Source organism: Triturus cristatus, chromosome 4_2 (genome assembly GCF_964204655.1).
Source record: "Triturus cristatus chromosome 4_2, aTriCri1.1, whole genome shotgun sequence".
In the NCBI taxonomy this organism is placed as follows: domain Eukaryota; kingdom Metazoa; phylum Chordata; class Amphibia; order Caudata; family Salamandridae; genus Triturus; species Triturus cristatus.
In genome coordinates, this window is record NC_140586.1 from 219,275,697 (window position 1) to 219,294,724 (window position 19,028).

Sequence of the window (19,028 nt, forward strand, 5' to 3'; positions counted from 1 at the left end):
AGGGACACTCTGGCGGGGAGCCCGGTGTTTGACTCCCCCGATCTAGAGCAGATTATGCAGGAGCGCTGGGACGCTCTCCGGGCCGTATCGGCGCTGCAAGCTTCCCCGCCCTCAGATGACATGGACAGACCCCCGCGCCTGTTCTCCTCCGCGGGCGAGGAGGATAGCGACGGAGCATCGTCCAAGGGAGACTCCGTCACCCTGCCGCAAGTCACCCCCCAGACAGCAGATCTTATGGGGTAGGATTCACGCAGGTTCCTGACACCGAGGCTGCAAGGGAGACGCGGTAATGGGACTCTGGGGCTGAATGGACACAGGGCAGCCCTGCTCACAGCTGATCAAGGGAGAAACCCCCCCACATACACTGGTAGGTCTATCATACCACTTGTGCACCACAGCCCAGTAACAGTCCGGGACCACATGACGCACAGTGATCCTTCCAGAACCCGTCCATGGATCACCCTCGCATACACGAACCACCACCCCCACGATTGTTCATTGTTTGTCGACACTCTCCTTCTTCCAGAGCGTCAGTTTAGACGTATCGCCCCCAGCGATAGGTCCCCAGTATTGGGACTGTTTCCCGACCCCAGTTCTCAGTTTCCCCACCCCATTCGCCATGATCTTTGGTTACTCCCCAGATAGGGGGCAGGGGCATACACATACATTTCTACATAGTTATGCACATACCACTCACTGGCTAGTGAAAGGAGGCTCCCCTCTCTTGGGAATAGAACGCAACTGCGACCCAATGTCGACCCTACCATGGCACACACGGACTTCCAGTTCTTAACCCTCAATGTGCGGGGGATGCATACAGCCCGGAAGCGCTATGCGATATACGCGTACATCAAGCGGCAGCGAGCACAGATCATATCCCTCCAGGAGACCCACCTCACTGGGGAGGAACTACGCAAACTCCAGAAGAAGTGGCGGGGCACCTTCTGCGGCACGCCCTACTCCGCTTTCGCGAGAGGAGCGCTCATCTGGATCTGGCCCGGAGTGCCCTTTCGCGAAACCGGCAGACGAGTGGATCCTGAGGGTCACTATGCACTACTAGGAGGATTGTTGGATGGGCTGCCCCTCCTTGTAGGCAGTGTATATGCCCCAAATGTAGAACAGGCACCTTTTTGGGGAACCATGACGAGCGCGTTAGCGGGATACACACTGTCCCCGTGGATACTGGGAGGGGATTATAACTGCTCCCTGGACCTCACACTGGACAGATCCTACCCCCCGGCCGCGCGCTTCCCAACCCATGCACAATCAGCCGCGTTCCGTGCCTGGGCTGCTCACTGGTCCCTGGTGGACGCATGGAGGCACATACACCCGGACTCCAAAATATACTCATTTCACTCGACACCACATGACCTTCGAGTCAGTTTGGACCGCTTTATGTGTACACAATCTCTCATTCCCAGCATCAGGCACTCGGACTACTTGGGCAGGATAATCTCTGATCACGACGCGCACACGTTAACACTAGTGTGGCGACCCCCAGCGCCGCCGATCCCCACATGGTGCCTCCCCAGGGACTGCCTTCTGGACCCAGTGTTCAAACACGAGCAGTCAGAAACCATCCAACACTTTCGCTGACAACGCAGGCACTACCTCGACAAGGGCCCTAGAATGGGACACATTCAAGGTAGTCCTACGGGGAGCATGCATCAGACAAATCACCGGAGTGAAGCAGACATTAGAAAGAGCAGTCCAGACCACAGAACAACAAGTGGCTAGGCTCTCTAATGCGGCCGACCAACGGGAGCTCCCCCCTACACTATTGGCGGAGGCCAAAACCAAATATGAAGAGGCATGCGCTGATCTACGCCGGTATAATTTCCGCACGTACACCACCAGAATCCACAGCGAAGGTACCCGCGCAGGCGCCTTACTGGCCTGGCTCATCCGTCAAGACACGCACACACAACCGATCACTAGTATTCGAAACACCGCTGGAGAGATAGTCTATGCGCAAACTGATATCTTAGATGCCTTCCAGGACTACTACGCCACGCTCTATAGGGAGCCCATGCCGGACAGGGGGGGGGGGAACACATACGGAACATGTTGACATCACGTACCATAATCCAACTCACGGATGAGGAACGCAAGACGTTAGATAACCCGATCACGATGGCGGAAATCAAATCTGCCATGCACCACCTGGCCAAAAACAAGGCTCCGGGTCATGACGGGTTCCCGATGTAACTGTACTCCACGTTCTCCCAGCAATTAGCCCCGCAGCTGGACAAAGTCTTTAGGGATGCGCTAGAAAGGGGACTCCTCCCTCAAATCGATGCGAGAATCGGTTTTGGTAACATTCCCCAAACCCGATCGGGATCCTTTGCTCCGGCCTTCCTACCGACCTATCTCTCCTGACTACGGGATTGCAAAATCCTGGGAAGGATCCTAGCAGACAGACTGACTGACGCCCCAGACTAGTGCACATAGATCAGTGTGGATTCGTCCCTGGGAGAAATACTTCCCAGAATATACGGAGACTGTTCCAGGTCCAGGACGGGGTACGGGGCAAGTTCCCGAGGGCGGCGTGCCTCGTGCTGGATCTGGAGAAGGCATTCGACACTCTGGCGTGGCAATACCTTTTCGATGTACTACGGAGGGTGGGCATGGGGACCCAATTTACGATGTACACCCGGCTTTTATACACGGACCTCTCCACGAGGGTCAGAATAGACCGCTCCGTGTCTTCTTCCATCCCGATCATGCGTGGTACCCGTCAGGGGTGTCCCCTGTCCCCGGTTATATTTGCTCTTGCTATGGAGCCTCTGGCAGCTCGGCTACGGGAGGTGGGCGAGCAATGGGGCATCCCTCTGGGGGATCACACACACTGCATCTCCCTATATGTGGATGATCTCCTGATATACGTTAGAGACATCGCGGCGGACCTCACCACCCTCTGGGCCGCACTAGCAGACTTCGAGAGAGCTGCGGGACTTCGGGTGAACTGGCAGAAATCCTCTCTCTACCCCCTGCATCCGCACACTCCGCATAGGGAGCTACGTATCGGAAACGCTACGCTGGCATGGGCGGGTGACGCCCCGCGGTACTTGGGCGTCAGACTATCATGAGCCCCGAGACCTCCTGGGGGGCAACCACTATCGGGCCCTGCGGGGACTTAAGAGTCAAGTTGCTTTCTGGCGGACCCTCTCCCTGGCCCCCATTGGGAGGGTAGCCTTATCTAAAATGATCATGGTACCCCGTCTTTTATATTACTTCACCAATATTCCAGTTGTCTCGCCGCGGGCCCTCTTCCAGGAGCTCATCTCATTACTAATTTCCTTGATATGGGGGAGGGGCCGCAGCAGAGTGGCCCTTTCGGCTCTACAGCTGCCCCGCGATCAGGGAGGGATGGGCGCCCCATCTTTTGAAGCCTATTTTCTGGCGGCGCAGCTGCAGTGGTTGTCACGGTGGACGGCGCATCACCACCTTTGGGAAACGATGTCCCAGGACAGACAAGTGACGGTCCCGGAGTTGACCCGAATGCTCCTCCCAGGCACCAGACCTGTCTCAGCATATCCGCTGCTGGTCAAGGCAGCCAGAGCCTGTACCATGCGAGTTGCCCTCATGTCCAAGGGAGTACCATTTTACTCGCCATTACTACCGTTGGCGGGCCTCCCTAGGGGACGTGGGTTCTACATCGCGGGAGAGCTTAGAATCTGGACCGAATTCCAACTCACGGAAACAGAGGCCCTGTTCTCCGATGGCCAATTGATCCCGTTCGCAGACCTAGTCGAAGAGACCGGGCTTCCAGCCGGCCAATTCCTGTTGCATAGGCAGCTGATAGCGGACTGTGAGCGGACCTGGGACCTCGGGAACGGGGAACCCAATACTCATCCGGTGCTGCACACACTATTACGCATGGGGGCTGGCAGGCACCACATCACATGGATCTACAAATCCATTATGGAACTCACACGGGTGCCGCTAACCCGCTTACGGCTCCGCTGGGAGGAGGATTTCGGGCGTGCCCTTCACGATCGTGAATGTCGGCTGGCCCTAGAACACCACAAAAAAGTGTCCCGCAATCAGAGGTTCAAAAACATCCAGTTCAACATATTACACCGAGCCTATCTCACACCGGCGCGGCTTAAACGCTTCTACCCGACATCCCACTTTTAATTGCCCTCGATGTCACACCCCGGAAGCCACATTTGCTCATAAGTTTTGGTCATGCCCAGTGATACAAACCCTCTGGACGGCGGTGCACGCCACCATGCAGACAGTCACAGGTCTCACAGACTTCCATACATGGGAGGCATGTGCCCTAGGCATTTTTAAGCGCAACAAGCAAAAGAAGGTGGAGACCAAATTTGCCCTACTAGCCGTGCTGTTGGCCAAGCGCAGTGTGGCAATGCATTGGCGAGCGGCTGAGGGGCCACCAATAGCTGCGTGGTGGGGAGCGGTGCAGAAGTGGGCCGCGGCTGAAAGCTGAGGAAGATCTTATTCGACAGGAGGAGGCTCGTGGTCTGCGACGGCGACCTCTCTCATTAGAATGGGCAACACTCCTACAAGACTTTTGACTAGCGCATGCGAGCAATGCAGAGCACACGCAAATCCTCCAGGCGACACCAGCTTCACCTGCATCCCAGTCCACGCACACGACCGCTCTTTCATCCCCCACCCCTTTCCTTCCTCCAAGCGACAACCACTCACCTGGGGCGTCCCCCCGGAATCATGGCATTGACCAGGAGCATGTAAAATGCACAACGCTAGCGTTCTGTTCTGGGACCCCTCTACACGGCCCCTTGCCTTCTGCAACCCCTGCCCCTTCCCCCTCCCCCCCGAACCCCATAATTCCAGAGTTACATACCCCCAAGTTTAGTTTGGAAACTGGATTACCCACGCATGATACCCAACACAGGGGTTTAGGATCAGAGATGAGCATGCGGGTCGGAGAACGACGGCAAGTCTTACTACCGGCCGCCCGATGCCTTCTGGCAACTCTGGCAGAGAAGCTGGGAGGGATACCCCTCCTCCACCACCGAATCCACTATGTGATGGCTTCCCCCGCTGCCCGTGTCCTATTGCTGATAATGAAATTTGTACTACTGCAATGATTAAGCTGATTACTGTATGACATGCAACATGCTAAAATCCAATAAAAAGGTTTAAAAAAAAAAAAAAAAAAAAAAAAAAAAAAAAAAAAAAAGGAAGATCCACCTTGTCTCTTCCCAGCTCACCACCTTACATCCGCAACGCCTCACTTTACCCCCTCAGGAATAAGATCCAAGTGAAGCCACCACATATCACCCCACGCGTGGCACAACACAAATGTGGGCACCTCTAAACCTACTTGGGAAACAAAATGTGTTTCAGGTTTAGAGATTTGAAAAGGCTCATTAAAAAAAGTTTCACAGAGAAAAAAGGACCAAAATTCTAAAGAAATAGTTCATGTTTGTCCTGTGCCTCACTGTTGCAGAAAAATAAACACCACTAACCACCCTTTCAGTGATAGCCACACCAATGCACCTGCAGGTATTGTAAATTTCCACTTTCAGTGGCCGTTGAATGGCTTGGAAAAACAAACCCCAGCGAATTTATGGTAACTACCTCGCTCCAGGTCATTGCGGACACTGTCTCCACTCCTAAACTATCATGTAAAAATGATTTTCAAGTGTGTTCATCTAATTTACTCAGAGGAAGGAAAGCAAGACTGCAATATCCAGAATGCATTGTTTTATCACACAAACGTTCATTTCTAGCAACAGTGTCCATAATGGCCTGATGGCGGTGGCCATCCTAAAATGAATCCCTACACTATAGATACCGTGACCGCCCTGGCCCAGGTATACACCCATATCCGCCGAGTCATCCACATTTGGAGGGTGTCGCCAGCTTTTTGACCAGATTTGCCATCCTAAAAAGCAACATGCATCTATAGACCTCAAGGGGCGTTCTCTATGCAAAGCTGCATCAGCTCCCTAAAATAATCTATACTTTAATGGGATCATGCTCGGATTCACCCACGTGCACGAGCCATGGGGGTCACAGGCATGGATATCCCCTTGCCCACTTAACCACACCAAAACCCTTACCTCGTCCACAGGCAGCCCCGAAACCCTCTGCACACTGTCTGCATGCTCACTGGGAAAGATCAAGGTGGTCGGTGAGAGGTGGACCGTGCACACGTCATCCAAGACAAGGGGCAGGACATCGAGGCGATGGCTTCCAGGCGGAAACATGTCGAGAGACGAATGTGGAGTGGCGGTGCAGCGCGAGCCTTGGTCAAACTTCAGATTGGTGTCCGACTCCGGATTGGCTGGTAAAATTATAAACAAGCAATCTTCTTTTATTGCGGCAGCCGGTGGATACAGCAGGCAGCTGGGCTCGAATACCACACCCTTGCAAGCTGTTGCGATAACTGAGCGTTTTCTTGTTTATTAGCTCCCAGGGAAATAAATAGATCACCAGAACCTCTAGGCGCTTTGCAATCTTTGATAGTGATAATTCTCCGAGAGTGGAAACGAGTGGTCTGCTATTCCGATACCAAAATGCAGCCATAATTGGAATATAGTGGGCTCCGGTGCCACTGAACTAACCGCACTATTGACGCTACTCCCCTGCAGGGAGGCGGGGGTGGGCAGAAGAGAGAATGGTAGAAGGAGGGGGGGTTAGTGATGGAGAAAGACACTGTTACCTTGGCCCTCGAGAGGATAGCGCTAAAGGCCAGAGTTCTCACGTTTCCCGAGTCCATATGTAAGTACCTCAGCCAGGAGCTGGGAAGTGTTGCTTTGCATTCTGGGACTTCTATTCATTCCTGTAATATCATTAGAAACTCAGGACTACAAGTCACAGAAACCTGGAGGGCTTAATGACGCGCCAACATGGGAAAGTAGAGAGCTGCATAAACCATTTACTTCCATAGCTAATTCTTTTTAAAAGTAGGTCTAGCCACCGTTTTATATTTCGCTTTAAATTTTGATTTATCCATTCCAAGCATCTACACTTTTCATAGGTGTTAAGTGGGCTGTGTCTAGGAGGTTCACCTCCTTCCATTTCATTACCTACACTATTTCAAGTTCGGAACGTTTGAGTTATCACTGGTGCATTCTGGGTGTTGTAGTCTGCCTTTGCTTCCATTAAACTAATTACATAACACACCTGAAAGTAATCATTTGACGGTCAAAAGTGCGTGAGTGGAGACCGCCGTATCTGTTGAGGCTCGGAGTGAAATGGGAACCCCCTCCATTTCAAGCTCGACACCTTCACACTCGTGGCTTTTCAGTCAATTGCACAAAGCAGGCTAGGCCTAGCAGTCTTACATTTCCTGTCAGGACTATGGACTTAAAAGAGCCACCAAACAGCGCGCGCTTGGCCGAAAGGCCGCATGGGTAGAAGTTGTCACCATGACCTGCGGCCACCTCGCAGCTACAATCTTGGAACTGAAGGAGGTTACGTTCTACAACCAGGATCACACGTGTCGAGCGAGCGGCCATCGACTTTATCTTGGTGCCGAAATGCTTGTGTTAATATTTGTTCGGCGTTTGAAATGAGGATTTAGCACACGCCTGGGATTTGAGCAGGTGTTTGAGGCGCTCCATCACATTCCTCGAAGTCCCTCCTCCCCTGTGTTTACTTTTTTTACATTTTTAATTATTTAAGTAGGATGTTATCCAGGTACTTCCCAACCCCTGCCCGCCCTTGAGAAGAAGGGGCGGGGTATGGAGTTAGACGACGTGCCTTCCTCAGGAGCCTTACATTCACGCATTGAGAGTCGTGTGATGGTTGGAGTAGTCTGAGAATTTACGAGCCACGTGAATACAGATCACACGGAAGAAGCGCAGAGCTCCTGCCCACAGGGACAAGCTGCCCCCTCCTGGTATTAAAGCCGGGATGGGCACAGATCACCAGGTCACTAAAACCGGCTGCCCCCTCCTGGTATTAAAGCCGGGATGGGCACAGATCACCAGGTCACTAAAACCGGCTGCTCCCTCCTGGTATTAAAGCCGGGATGGGCACAGATCACCAGGTCACTAAACCCGGCTGCCCCCTTCTGGTATTAAAGCCGGGATGGGCACAGATCACCAGGTCACTAAAACCGGCTGCTCCCTCCTGGTATTAAAGCCGGGATGGGCACAGATCACCAGGTCACTAAAACCGGCTGCCCCCTCCTGGTATTAAAGCCGGGATGGGCACAGATCACCAGGTCACTAAAACCGGCTGCCCCCTCCTGGTATTAAAGCCTGGATGAGCACAGATCACCAGGTCACTAAAACAGGCTGCCCCCTCCTGGTATTAAAGCCGGGATGAGCACAGATCACCAGGTCACTAAAACAGGCTGCCCCCTCCTGGTATTAAAGCCGGGATGGGCACAGATCACCAGGTCACTAAAACCGGCTGCCCCCTCCTGGTATTAAAGCCGGCATGGGCACAGATCACCAGGTCACTAAAACCGGCTGCCCCCTCCTGGTATTAAAGCCGGGATGGGCACAGATCACCAGGTCACTAAAACCGGCTGCCCCCTCCTGGTATTAAAGCCGGGATGGGCACAGATCACCAGGTCACTAAAACCGGCTGCCCCCTCCTGGTATTAAAGCCGGGATGGGCACAGATCACCAGGTCACTAAAACCGGCTGCCCCCTCCTGGTATTAAAGCCGGGATAGGCACATATCACCAGGTAACTAAAACCGGCTGCCCCCTCCTGGTATTAAAGCCGGGATGGGCACAGATCACCAGGTCACTAAAACCGGCTGCTCCCTCCTGGTATTAAAGCCGGGATGGGCACAGATCACCAGGTCACTAAACCCGGCTGCCCCCTTCTGGTATTAAAGCCGGGATGGGCACAGATCACCAGGTCACTAAAACCGGCTGCTCCCTCCTGGTATTAAAGCCGGGATGGGCACAGATCACCAGGTCACTAAAACCGGCTGCCCCCTCCTGGTATTAAAGCCGGGATGGGCACAGATCACCAGGTCACTAAAACCGGCTGCCCCCTCCTGGTATTAAAGCCTGGATGAGCACAGATCACCAGGTCACTAAAACAGGCTGCCCCCTCCTGGTATTAAAGCCGGGATGAGCACAGATCACCAGGTCACTAAAACAGGCTGCCCCCTCCTGGTATTAAAGCCGGGATGGGCACAGATCACCAGGTCACTAAAACCGGCTGCCCCCTCCTGGTATTAAAGCCGGCATGGGCACAGATCACCAGGTCACTAAAACCGGCTGCGCCCTCCTGGTATTAAAGCCGGGATGGGCACAGATCACCAGGTCACTAAACCCGGCTCCCCCTCCTGGTATTAAAGCCTGGATGAGCACAGATCACCAGGTCACTAAAACCGGCTGCCCCCTCCTGGTATTAAAGCCGGGATGGGCACAGATCACCAGGTCACTAAAACCGGCTGCCCCCTCCTGGTATTAAAGCCGGGATGGGCACAGATCACCAGGTCACTAAAACCGGCTGCCCCCTCCTGGTATTAAAGCCGGGATAGGCACATATCACCAGGTAACTAAAACCGGCTGCCCCCTCCTGGTATTAAAGCCGGGATGGGCACAGATCACCAGGTCACTAAAACCGGCTGCTCCCTCCTGGTATTAAAGCCGGGATGGGCACAGATCACCAGGTCACTAAACCCGGCTGCTCCCTTCTGGTATTAAAGCCGGGATGGGCACAGATCACCAGGTCACTAAAACCGGTTGCCCCCTCCTGGTATTAAAGCCGGGATGGGCATAGATCACCAGGTCACTAAAACCGTCTGTCACTAAAACCGGCTGCCCCCTCCTGGTATTAAAGCCGGGATGGGCACAGATCACCAGGTCACTAAAACCGGCTGCCCCCTCCTGGTATTAAAGCCGGGATGGGCACAGATCACCAGGTCACTAAAACCGGCTGCTCCCTCCTGGTATTAAAGCCTGGATGAGCACAGATCACCAGGTCACTAAAACCGGCTGCCCCCTCCTGGTATTAAAGCCGGCATGGGCACAGATCACCAGGTCACTAAAACCGGCTTCCCCCTCCTGGTATTAAAGCCGGGATGGGCACAGATCACCAGGTCACTAAAACCGGCTGCTCCCTCCTGGTATTAAAGCCGGGATGGGCACAGATCACCAGGTCACTAAACCCGGCTGCCCCCTTCTGGTATTAAAGCCAGGATGGGCACAGATCACCAGGTCACTAAAACCGGCTGCCCCCTCCTGGTATTAAAGCCGGGATGGGCACAGATCACCAGGTCACTAAAACCGGCTGCTCCCTCCTGGTATTAAAGCCTGGATGAGCACAGATCACCAGGTCACTAAAACCGGCTGCCCCCTCCTGGTATTAAAGCCGGCATGGGCACAGATCACCAGGTCACTAAAACCGGCTTCCCCCTCCTGGTATTAAAGCCGGGATGGGCACAGATCACCAGGTCACTAAAACCGGCTGCTCCCTCCTGGTATTAAAGCCGGGATGGGCACAGATCACCAGGTCACTAAACCCGGCTGCCCCCTCCTGGTATTAAAGCCGGGATGGGCACAGATCACCAGGTCACTAAACCCGGCTGCCCCCTTCTGGTATTAAAGCCAGGATGGGCACAGATCACCAGGTCACTAAAACCGGCTGCTCCCTCCTGGTATTAAAGCTGGGATGGGCACAGATCACCAGGTCACTAAAACCGGCTGCTCCCTCCTGGTATTAAAGCCGGGATGGGCACAGATCACCAGGTCACTAAAACCGGCTGCTCCCTCCTGGTATTAAAGCCGGGATGGGCACAGATCACCAGGTCACTAAACCCGGCTGCTCCCTTCTGGTATTAAAGCCGGGATGGGCACAGATCACCAGGTCACTAAAACCGGTTGCCCCCTCCTGGTATTAAAGCCGGGATGGGCATAGATCACCAGGTCACTAAAACCGGCTGTCACTAAAACCGGCTGCCCCCTCCTGGTATTAAAGCCGGGATGGGCACATATCACCAGATCACTAAAACTGGCTGCCCCCTCCTGGTATTAAAGCCGGGATGGGCACAGATCACCAGGTCACTAAAACCGGCTGCTCCCTCCTGGTATTAAAGCCTGGATGAGCACAGATCACCAGGTCACTAAAACCGGCTGCCCCCTCCTGGTATTAAAGCCGGCATGGGCACAGATCACCAGGTCACTAAAACCGGCTGCCCCCTCCTGGTATTAAAGCCGGGATGGGCACAGATCACCAGGTCACTAAAACCGGCTGCTCCCTCCTGGTATTAAAGCCGGGATGGGCACAGATCACCAGGTCACTAAACCCGGCTGCCCCCTCCTGGTATTAAAGCCAGGATGGGCACAGATCACCAGGTCACTAAAACCGGCTGCTCCCTCCTGGTATTAAAGCCGGGATGGGCACAGATCACCAGGTCACTAAACCCGGCTGCCCCCTTCTGGTATTAAAGCCAGGATGGGCACAGATCGCCAGGTCACTAAAACCGGCTGCTCCCTCCTGGTATTAAAGCCGGGATGGGCACAGATCACCAGGTCACTAAAACCGGCTGCTCCCTCCTGGATTAAAGTTAGGGCGAGCAGGGTCGGATTGGGATTGCAATTAGGCCCGGGGAGTCCCAAAAGAGCGGCCCACCTGCGTGGATCGTGCCCTTTCAAAAACATCATTTGGTTAGTCTCATTGGACTCATTTTTGGGGAAAGGTTTGGTAACCTAAGCATTTTAAAGCCTATAGAATTAGCAAGATGGGTGAAAACAAGAAGCACAGTATTTTGGCCAGGTGGGTAAGGTGCAATATAACGGCCCAAGGGCCACAATACCTGATCTGGCTTGGGTGGCGACCTGGCTGTTTTTTACCCACATGACCTGTATTTTAATATCCTGGCCGGTGCACAAATGAAGAATAATACAAAAGTCTCAATTTTTTTCCTCTGATCAGTATCTAAAAAGTCAACTTAAGTTGAAAGCACTTTATATATGTTCTAAAGGCTTTACTCAACCGTGACTAACAGTTAAACAAAAAAGACAGAAAACAAAGCCACGTTCATGTTAAAAATGAATATGGATATTTTTATATAAAAAAGGGCTCTAATTATCATGCCACCGCCCTTCAAGAATCTTGTAGCAAATAAATTGCTGTGTTACTTTCTAATTGCTTTTTTATAGTTTTCCATAAGGTGAACTCGGCGCTAGGGCATTGGAGCGATTTACATGAGCAGTACTTACACTACACAAGATCAAATTTATTTTGACTTTAGGCATTGGGAAGTTCAGTGACTCGCTCAGAATCACAGGGTGTGTTGAGCAGACTCTGGGACAGGAACCTGGCCTCTAACTGCCAAAGCGTCTTTGGACACAACCCCGCATCCTCTCTCGTTTAAGAAAAGCCTAATAGAGGTTACCCCCAAAGCTTCAGGGTGATGGCCTTGCAGGGAGGGGTGAAGGAAAAGGACACAGCTACTGCTGCTCCAGTGGGGGCTGAGGTGTAGATGAACCACATTAAAAAGTCCTGCTCCCCCTGTGAGGCCCCCTGCATGCTCCCACCCGCCCCAACCACCATTGCCTGAATATGATGGCCTGGCAAGGGGGGGGGAATGGGGGGAGGGGGGGTCAGGGACCCCATGGGGGCCGGAGGTAAGAATGACCCAACAAATAGAGCAACACCTGGCCACCATAAAGGCAGATTGTAACATTTAACACCTTTGCCCGCACACCATAGCCTGAAGTGCAATGGCCTAGGAGGGCAGAAATTAAGCTGAGGCCCTTTAAAAACTGGCCCACATGTCAGCTTTAGGCACCGGCCCATCGGCCAATGCCCGACTGCCCGCCTTCCCAATCCGACCCCGAGGGAGGGGGGACACAGATCCCCCAGGACACTAAAACCGGCTGCTCCCTCCTGGATTAAAGTTCGGGCTAGGGAGGGGGGCACGGATCCCCAGGACACTAAAACCGGCTGCTCCCTCCTGGATTAAAGTTCGGGCTAGGGAGGGGGGCACGGATCCCCAGGACACTAAAACCGGCTGCTCCCTCCTGGATTAAAGTTAAGGAGAGGGAGGGGGGGCACGGATCCCCAGGACACTAAAACCGGCTGCTCCCTCCTGGATTAAAGTTTAGGAGAGGGAGGGGGCACTGATCTCCAGGTCCGGCTGGTCCAGTTTGTATTACTGGCAAAAATAGCACAACGTTTCAAGACACTAGGACACGCCTGTCCAGGTCTATGAAAGTTCGACGCGCACAGAGCTCCGGTTCACTATAGGACAGGCCGATACATTCTTACAGAGTTCCCAAGTTTCCTAAATCCATGAGCGTGTAGCTCACCTAGGGTTTCGCTTTGCATCCGGGAACTTGTATTCCTACTTTATTACATTTCAAAGCTATGACTACAAGATCCAGAGTGCATATCCAAAACCTAGAAAGGAGGAGACATTTGAAAACGGGAGAGAGGAACTCCGTTCCTTATATTAAAGGTAGGGGGGAGCACACAGCTCCAGGTCACTAGACCAGCGTTCACTAGCCCTGGTCTGGAAGCTCGGGGTTCCTAGAAACAGCTGGTCTGGTCAGTCTCGAGGACAGAGTTCACGCCTGGCATTAGTACAGAGAGCTGCAGGGCATTATGACTGGTTGGACCACTCCCAGTGGTCCAACCGCACAGAGCTCCAGGTCGTAAGGGAGAGGCTAGGGCGTTTTTGTTATTAATGCTAGGTTACTTATTGTGCGAAGGCAGCTGCAGCACATGCCCTTTGGACTCTGTAGTAACTAACACACTGGTTGGCGGAGTGACTTACCAGGCATCACCAACAGAAACCACTTGAACTTCGGATACAAGAATAACAATACTACAAAAAAACGGAGATACAACCCTCTACAAGTCAATCACAACAACTTGATCCCGAATGCAACAAACACACGGTCCACCACAGTAACTCCTAAAACCGTGACAAACCTGAAATGCATGCTGAACAATTGCAGATCAGCTGCAAAACACGAAACCGCCACAGCAGGTGTGATCCTTACGCATGATCTGGACATTCTCTTTCTAACCAAAACCTGGCTCAAACAAACAGCTGCCCCAATACTGGACCTTCTCATTCCCCCAGATTAGGCCATTTTACGTCGAGACTGCACATTGAAGAAATGGGGTTGGGGGGGAAGACTCGCTACAATCTAAAGTAACTCCCTAACCGTAAACCCACTCACTAGAAGAGAGGTCATCGTGGGAACTCCTGGGAGCTGAAATCAAGCTTGAAAATAAACTGCTAGCGCAAACTCTTCCTTGGGCACCTTATGTAAGCCATTACAATCAATGCTACTTCACTCTCCAAGACAATAAGACTAGGAGATTTCAACCTGCCCTGGAACAATGACAAAGACCCCATTGTGGCAGCACTCAATAACCTGCTTCAGGACCTCAACATGATTCAAGCATGCAAGGGACCAACTCACAACAAAGGGCCTACACTTGACCTCATCATCGCTAAAAATGGATCAGTAAATATGCTAGACATCACTCGACAGACTGGTCAGATCACAATCAAATTATTTTTCAAATACCCACACGAGAAGCGAAAATCTTAGGTCAAACAAGAAGGGATAAAACTTGGGAGAGGGATTACAGCCACATAAACAGAACTGAAGGATCTGTGCCAAACCTCCTTGGCACTCCTGACCAACCTAACATCAATTCAGGAACTGATGTATATCTACAACAGCAGCATGAATGACAAAGCCCAGAACGTGGCTCAACTAAGTCTAAACAGTCAAAAGAAAAAAAACACAGTAAAGTGGTTCAACCAAAATATAAACAATGAAAGAAGACAACTTAGACATCTGGAACGATTATGGAGGAAGGGCCCAAACACTGCCCTTCTCCAACAATTGATAATGCACAGATTCTCATACAAGTGACTATTTGGAAAGCCAAAACATCAGCAATCAGATCACAACTAGACAGACCGAAAAACAGGCCTAGAAAACTCTTTGACAATATAAAACAACAATCAGGAAAATGTGCATAACCCAAAATTGAAGACAACTCGAACAACCTTTGCAACGGCTTCTCAACTAAATCGCAAGCATAAGCACTCAATTCCCTGCGAAGCTAGTGCCCAACACAGGGAAATCCATCTTCCCCACTCTCCCAGAAAAGTCACAAATTCTAAATCCCTATTGTCCCAAGCAAAAATCGAGCCTTCTTGAACAGTTTCAGATCTCAATCGGAGGGGGAAATCCACAATACCATTCAGTTAATAAATCCCACCACACACATTGACGATCCCATTCCCTCCAACCTACTCAAAGAGATCCACCAAGCCATCACTCCCCTATGGACAAGAATTGTGGCTGCATAATTCCAACAAGATCCCTCCCAGAATGCCTGAAGATGGGCCAAGTATCTGCCCTACTAAAAAAAACAGGCACGGACGATAAAGGCTTAAGCAACATCCGACCTGTATCCAATCTGCCTTTTGGGGGCTAAATTGGTTGAGAAATGCACCCACGATTAGCTATGTGAAAACATTAGGAATTTTAACCTATTAGATAATCACTAATCAGGTTTTAGGCCTAGTCACAACACGAGGTCACCATTCTAAACATCCTTGATGATATCCAAACATCATTAGACCAAAACAAATCCTGTCTCCCAATACTTTTGGATTTATCAACGCATTCAACGTGGTCAACCACAAACGCCTCAGAGAAACTCGAATTCAGAATGGGCCTTTTAAGAGCCGTCCTTAACTGGTCCACCTCCTCCTTGCAGAACTGACAACAAAGAGTTAAAATCAGCAACACCCAATCTGATGTAGAGGATATCGACAGGGACGTGCTGTCCACCCTACCAAGAAGATGGGCCCCACTGGAAAATATGCTGAATTCGTCCAGGTGTAAATTTCAAACACCGGGACACACTCAGCAGAACCTGCACGTTGTTGTCTGCTTTCGATCCACAACAATGTGCAGGCGGGGAGGGGGGGTTTTCTTAGTTCAGACTCCTGCTGGGCACATAAAGGCAGAATCTGAGGAGTCATCCGGCCTCCTTTTGTTCGAGTCTCCTGGCTGGGAGCAGTCAGAAGCCTCACACCTGATGCAAATGAAGCAGAGGGGAAACAAAGGCTCACACCTTGTTAGCACTTCACACATACTTAAGAGAGGCAGCTTTTCACTTTGTTCAGGCTCTGTTTAGGAGATTTGCATGCACTGTAAGAATGTAAGATGTGTTGGCCTCTCCCAGTATTTGGAAAAATAAATAGCATATATATAGATCTTACTACCCGAGGAGGCGTTGTAATAATTTAAATCACAATTTTTTCTTGTTAAGCACTATGGGTGGAGGAAGTTTACGCTGACAAAAGGCATCATTGTTTTATGTGTAGCTTATAAAAATGTGAATCTTCTCCCTAAATCAGGAGGGTTTGCATGTATACTCGAAATGTGCTCCGATGTACTCATGATCGACATGTTAAACATATATGCGAGGGCTTAAGATCTGATGTCACGTCTTGGGATGCCACTTCCTGTGATGTCACGCGTCGTGATGTCACGCGCCGGGATGCCACATGCATACTGATTAACTAGGTTAGTCCCCCCACATTTTTTTTTTAGGACTTGTGCTCTGCCTACAAGATCGTATATGTCAAGTGTTGAAGTGTGAGCGTTAAAACATTTCTGTGCGTCAGTCAGATCTGGACAAACACACAAACTATGTGCTATCGATTCTCCTTTATATCTACGTAGGCGAAAGGATTGTGTTGTCCAAGGACAATTCCAGAGTGGAGTCACATCTTTTGAGGGAAGATCACCCATTCTCAGCGGTGTGTATTTTGAGTTATAGTGATAGGAAACGGGTCGCTAAGATATAGCTGTGGTTTTAAACTAACAAGAGTTTACGAGCATCCGGGCATGGGCTTTCTTGGCAAATTGATTTTTATCCTGTAGATAGGAGACAAGTGTAACTGGCTTGTTTACAACGGGCTTAAAGGATGGGCCTATTGACAGCAGAGTCCCTATGATACTCAGTGCAGAAGGAATTCTCTCCCCAAGAGGTAGATTTAGATTTCTTACCGAATCCAACTTCCGCCCAGATAAGTGAGGTCAAAGAGGCTTGTTCCAACTTTGTGCAAAATATAATAAACTCACTCTGGCGCGGCTCACTAAGCCAAATTCCAAGCGAACTAGTGACATATCAAATATGATGCAGGATTCTTTTACTTTGGTAAATTTGATAACTACTAAAAAAAGGTTTAAAAAATAGAAAGAAGCCAAGTCAATATAGTGAATGACCTACCCTTACCGGTTATGATAGGAATACCATGAAAGAAACGCTCTTCAGCAACGGGTCTTCAGAACTCTACCTGAATTTCAGCTTCCTACTCTGTAAGTAGAGTTATCAGGCCCCTTAGGTATTGGAGAAGTAAAGTAAATGCGCAGTGTGCTGTTTGGCCGCTTTTGATTGCAGGAGTAAAGTAACCATGCAGTGTGTGGTTTGCCTCCTGCTCAGTCAGTGCTGTGCAACCTACCCTGTCACTGTAGATCCCCCTAGTACACCAAGAATGTGCACCATTATTCCAGGAGTGGGTGCCATTTTGAGACATGGCCTGAATGACCATGATATGCAAAGAATTAGCACTATTATGCCACAACCATCATTAAGTAAGAGTTGGGCACCAAAGTATGACGCATCCTCACAACACGACATAAATGACAAACATTATGCCTGGGGCAGCATTATGTCAATTTGTGCTATATCATGTTGTGGGAATGCCCACAATAAGCAAATAAATGGCACAGTTATGGCAGGGTTATATACCCATGTGGCAGGATTGAGTGAATTATGCGGCAAAAAATGGCAAATTATGAGGCGTAAGGAGATAGTTTGTGACAGTATTACTTCATTATTTTGTCATGTTTACATTTGTGAACACTGCCAGGGCATTGGTTTGACCTCGTTAGTACCAGTTTAATACCCAAATATAGAAATAAGAGGCAGAAAGGTTACCAGTCAACTTTTGCAATAGGCCTTCTACTGCGCAGCAACACGTGCCCCTGCTTTGTTAGTTACTTTTGAACAGTTTGAGCTAGAGACAATTATTTTGTTAAAATCTGCAGATGATGGATTATGTAACAAATGCGGTAAAGCCAGCATTATGTGAAAACGGCTGCAGCCGCACAATCGCATAATTCTTGTGCGCCTGGGTATACCTCATCAAATCGGAAATTATCCTAGACCACCAGTTTCTTAACTCGATACTTTTTTGTGGAGGACAAAGAAAGACATCGTCAAAGTGCAGAGCACGCGAAGCCACAAATATTTGAGATTCCCCACTAAAGACAATTTTGAAAAAGCTTGTCAAGAAACAATTTCCAGTTACTTTTCCGCAGATAGCACGAACGTAGAAAAATAATGAAACATTGTTTATGTTTCTTATTGAAAATTATGTACGATAACAGAGACTGCATAAACCAATTTCACCCACCCCCAACGTGTGCAATTCTTCATGAAAACACATGCCAATACCACCAGGTTTGATAGGCCAGCCCAAGGAAATCTCAGACTGTAATAGTCAGAAAGTGAACTTGTATGTGTATACGACAACCCTCACACATCATTTGCAACCACACACACACACTTTTAAAACCAACATTCCAGTATAGGGGAGCGCACAGGTTTAGGATTGCTTCTGGACAAATGTACATGGACTGGCCTACGCCTAGAAGAGGCATACTGCATACAGCGTAGGCCCCAGGCCTGGAAGCGGCAGCGCGGCTATGTCATGGTCAGAGTTCTGAGCCAAGGAAAACTGAGATGTGCGTATCTAGGATCTCCTCTGGACTGTCGTACGCGGGAGTCCGAGACTACATGTAGGTGAGGTGGACCAGAACTGGCCCAGAGGCGACACCCCTTTACATCTGCAAAGATAGCCAGACACCCGAGTGTTGAGTCCATTATGGAGGAAAGCTTCGTTTCAGGTTTCCTTTAGGACCGGAATGGAAGGCCCATTGCCATGGACGGAGGACGAGCATGCACGCATGCGTGGACTGGCCCACCTCCCTCGTCATGCAGGAGTCCTCTGAACGGTCAGATTCAGAGGTTGGCGCACGCACTCACGTGAGGGCGAAGGGA

General features: G+C 50.6%; 1 protein-coding gene across 4 annotated transcripts in view; it reads right to left on the reverse strand.

Moving 5' to 3' along the window:
* The window catches only part of MGAT3 (beta-1,4-mannosyl-glycoprotein 4-beta-N-acetylglucosaminyltransferase), an 85,393-nt gene that overhangs the window by 39,638 nt on the left and 26,727 nt on the right, over window positions 1-19,028 (reverse strand). The window contains exon 1 of one of the 4 annotated variants that reach the window (XM_085601264.1): window positions 6,057-6,688. The exons of the other annotated variants lie outside the window; for them this stretch is intronic. Within the exon in view, the coding sequence (XP_085457390.1) occupies window positions 6,057-6,100 (44 nt within the window). The 5' untranslated portion in view covers window positions 6,101-6,688. Of the gene's footprint in view, window positions 1-6,056; window positions 6,689-19,028 lie in introns of those variants that run through there. 4 annotated transcript variants of the gene reach the window in all.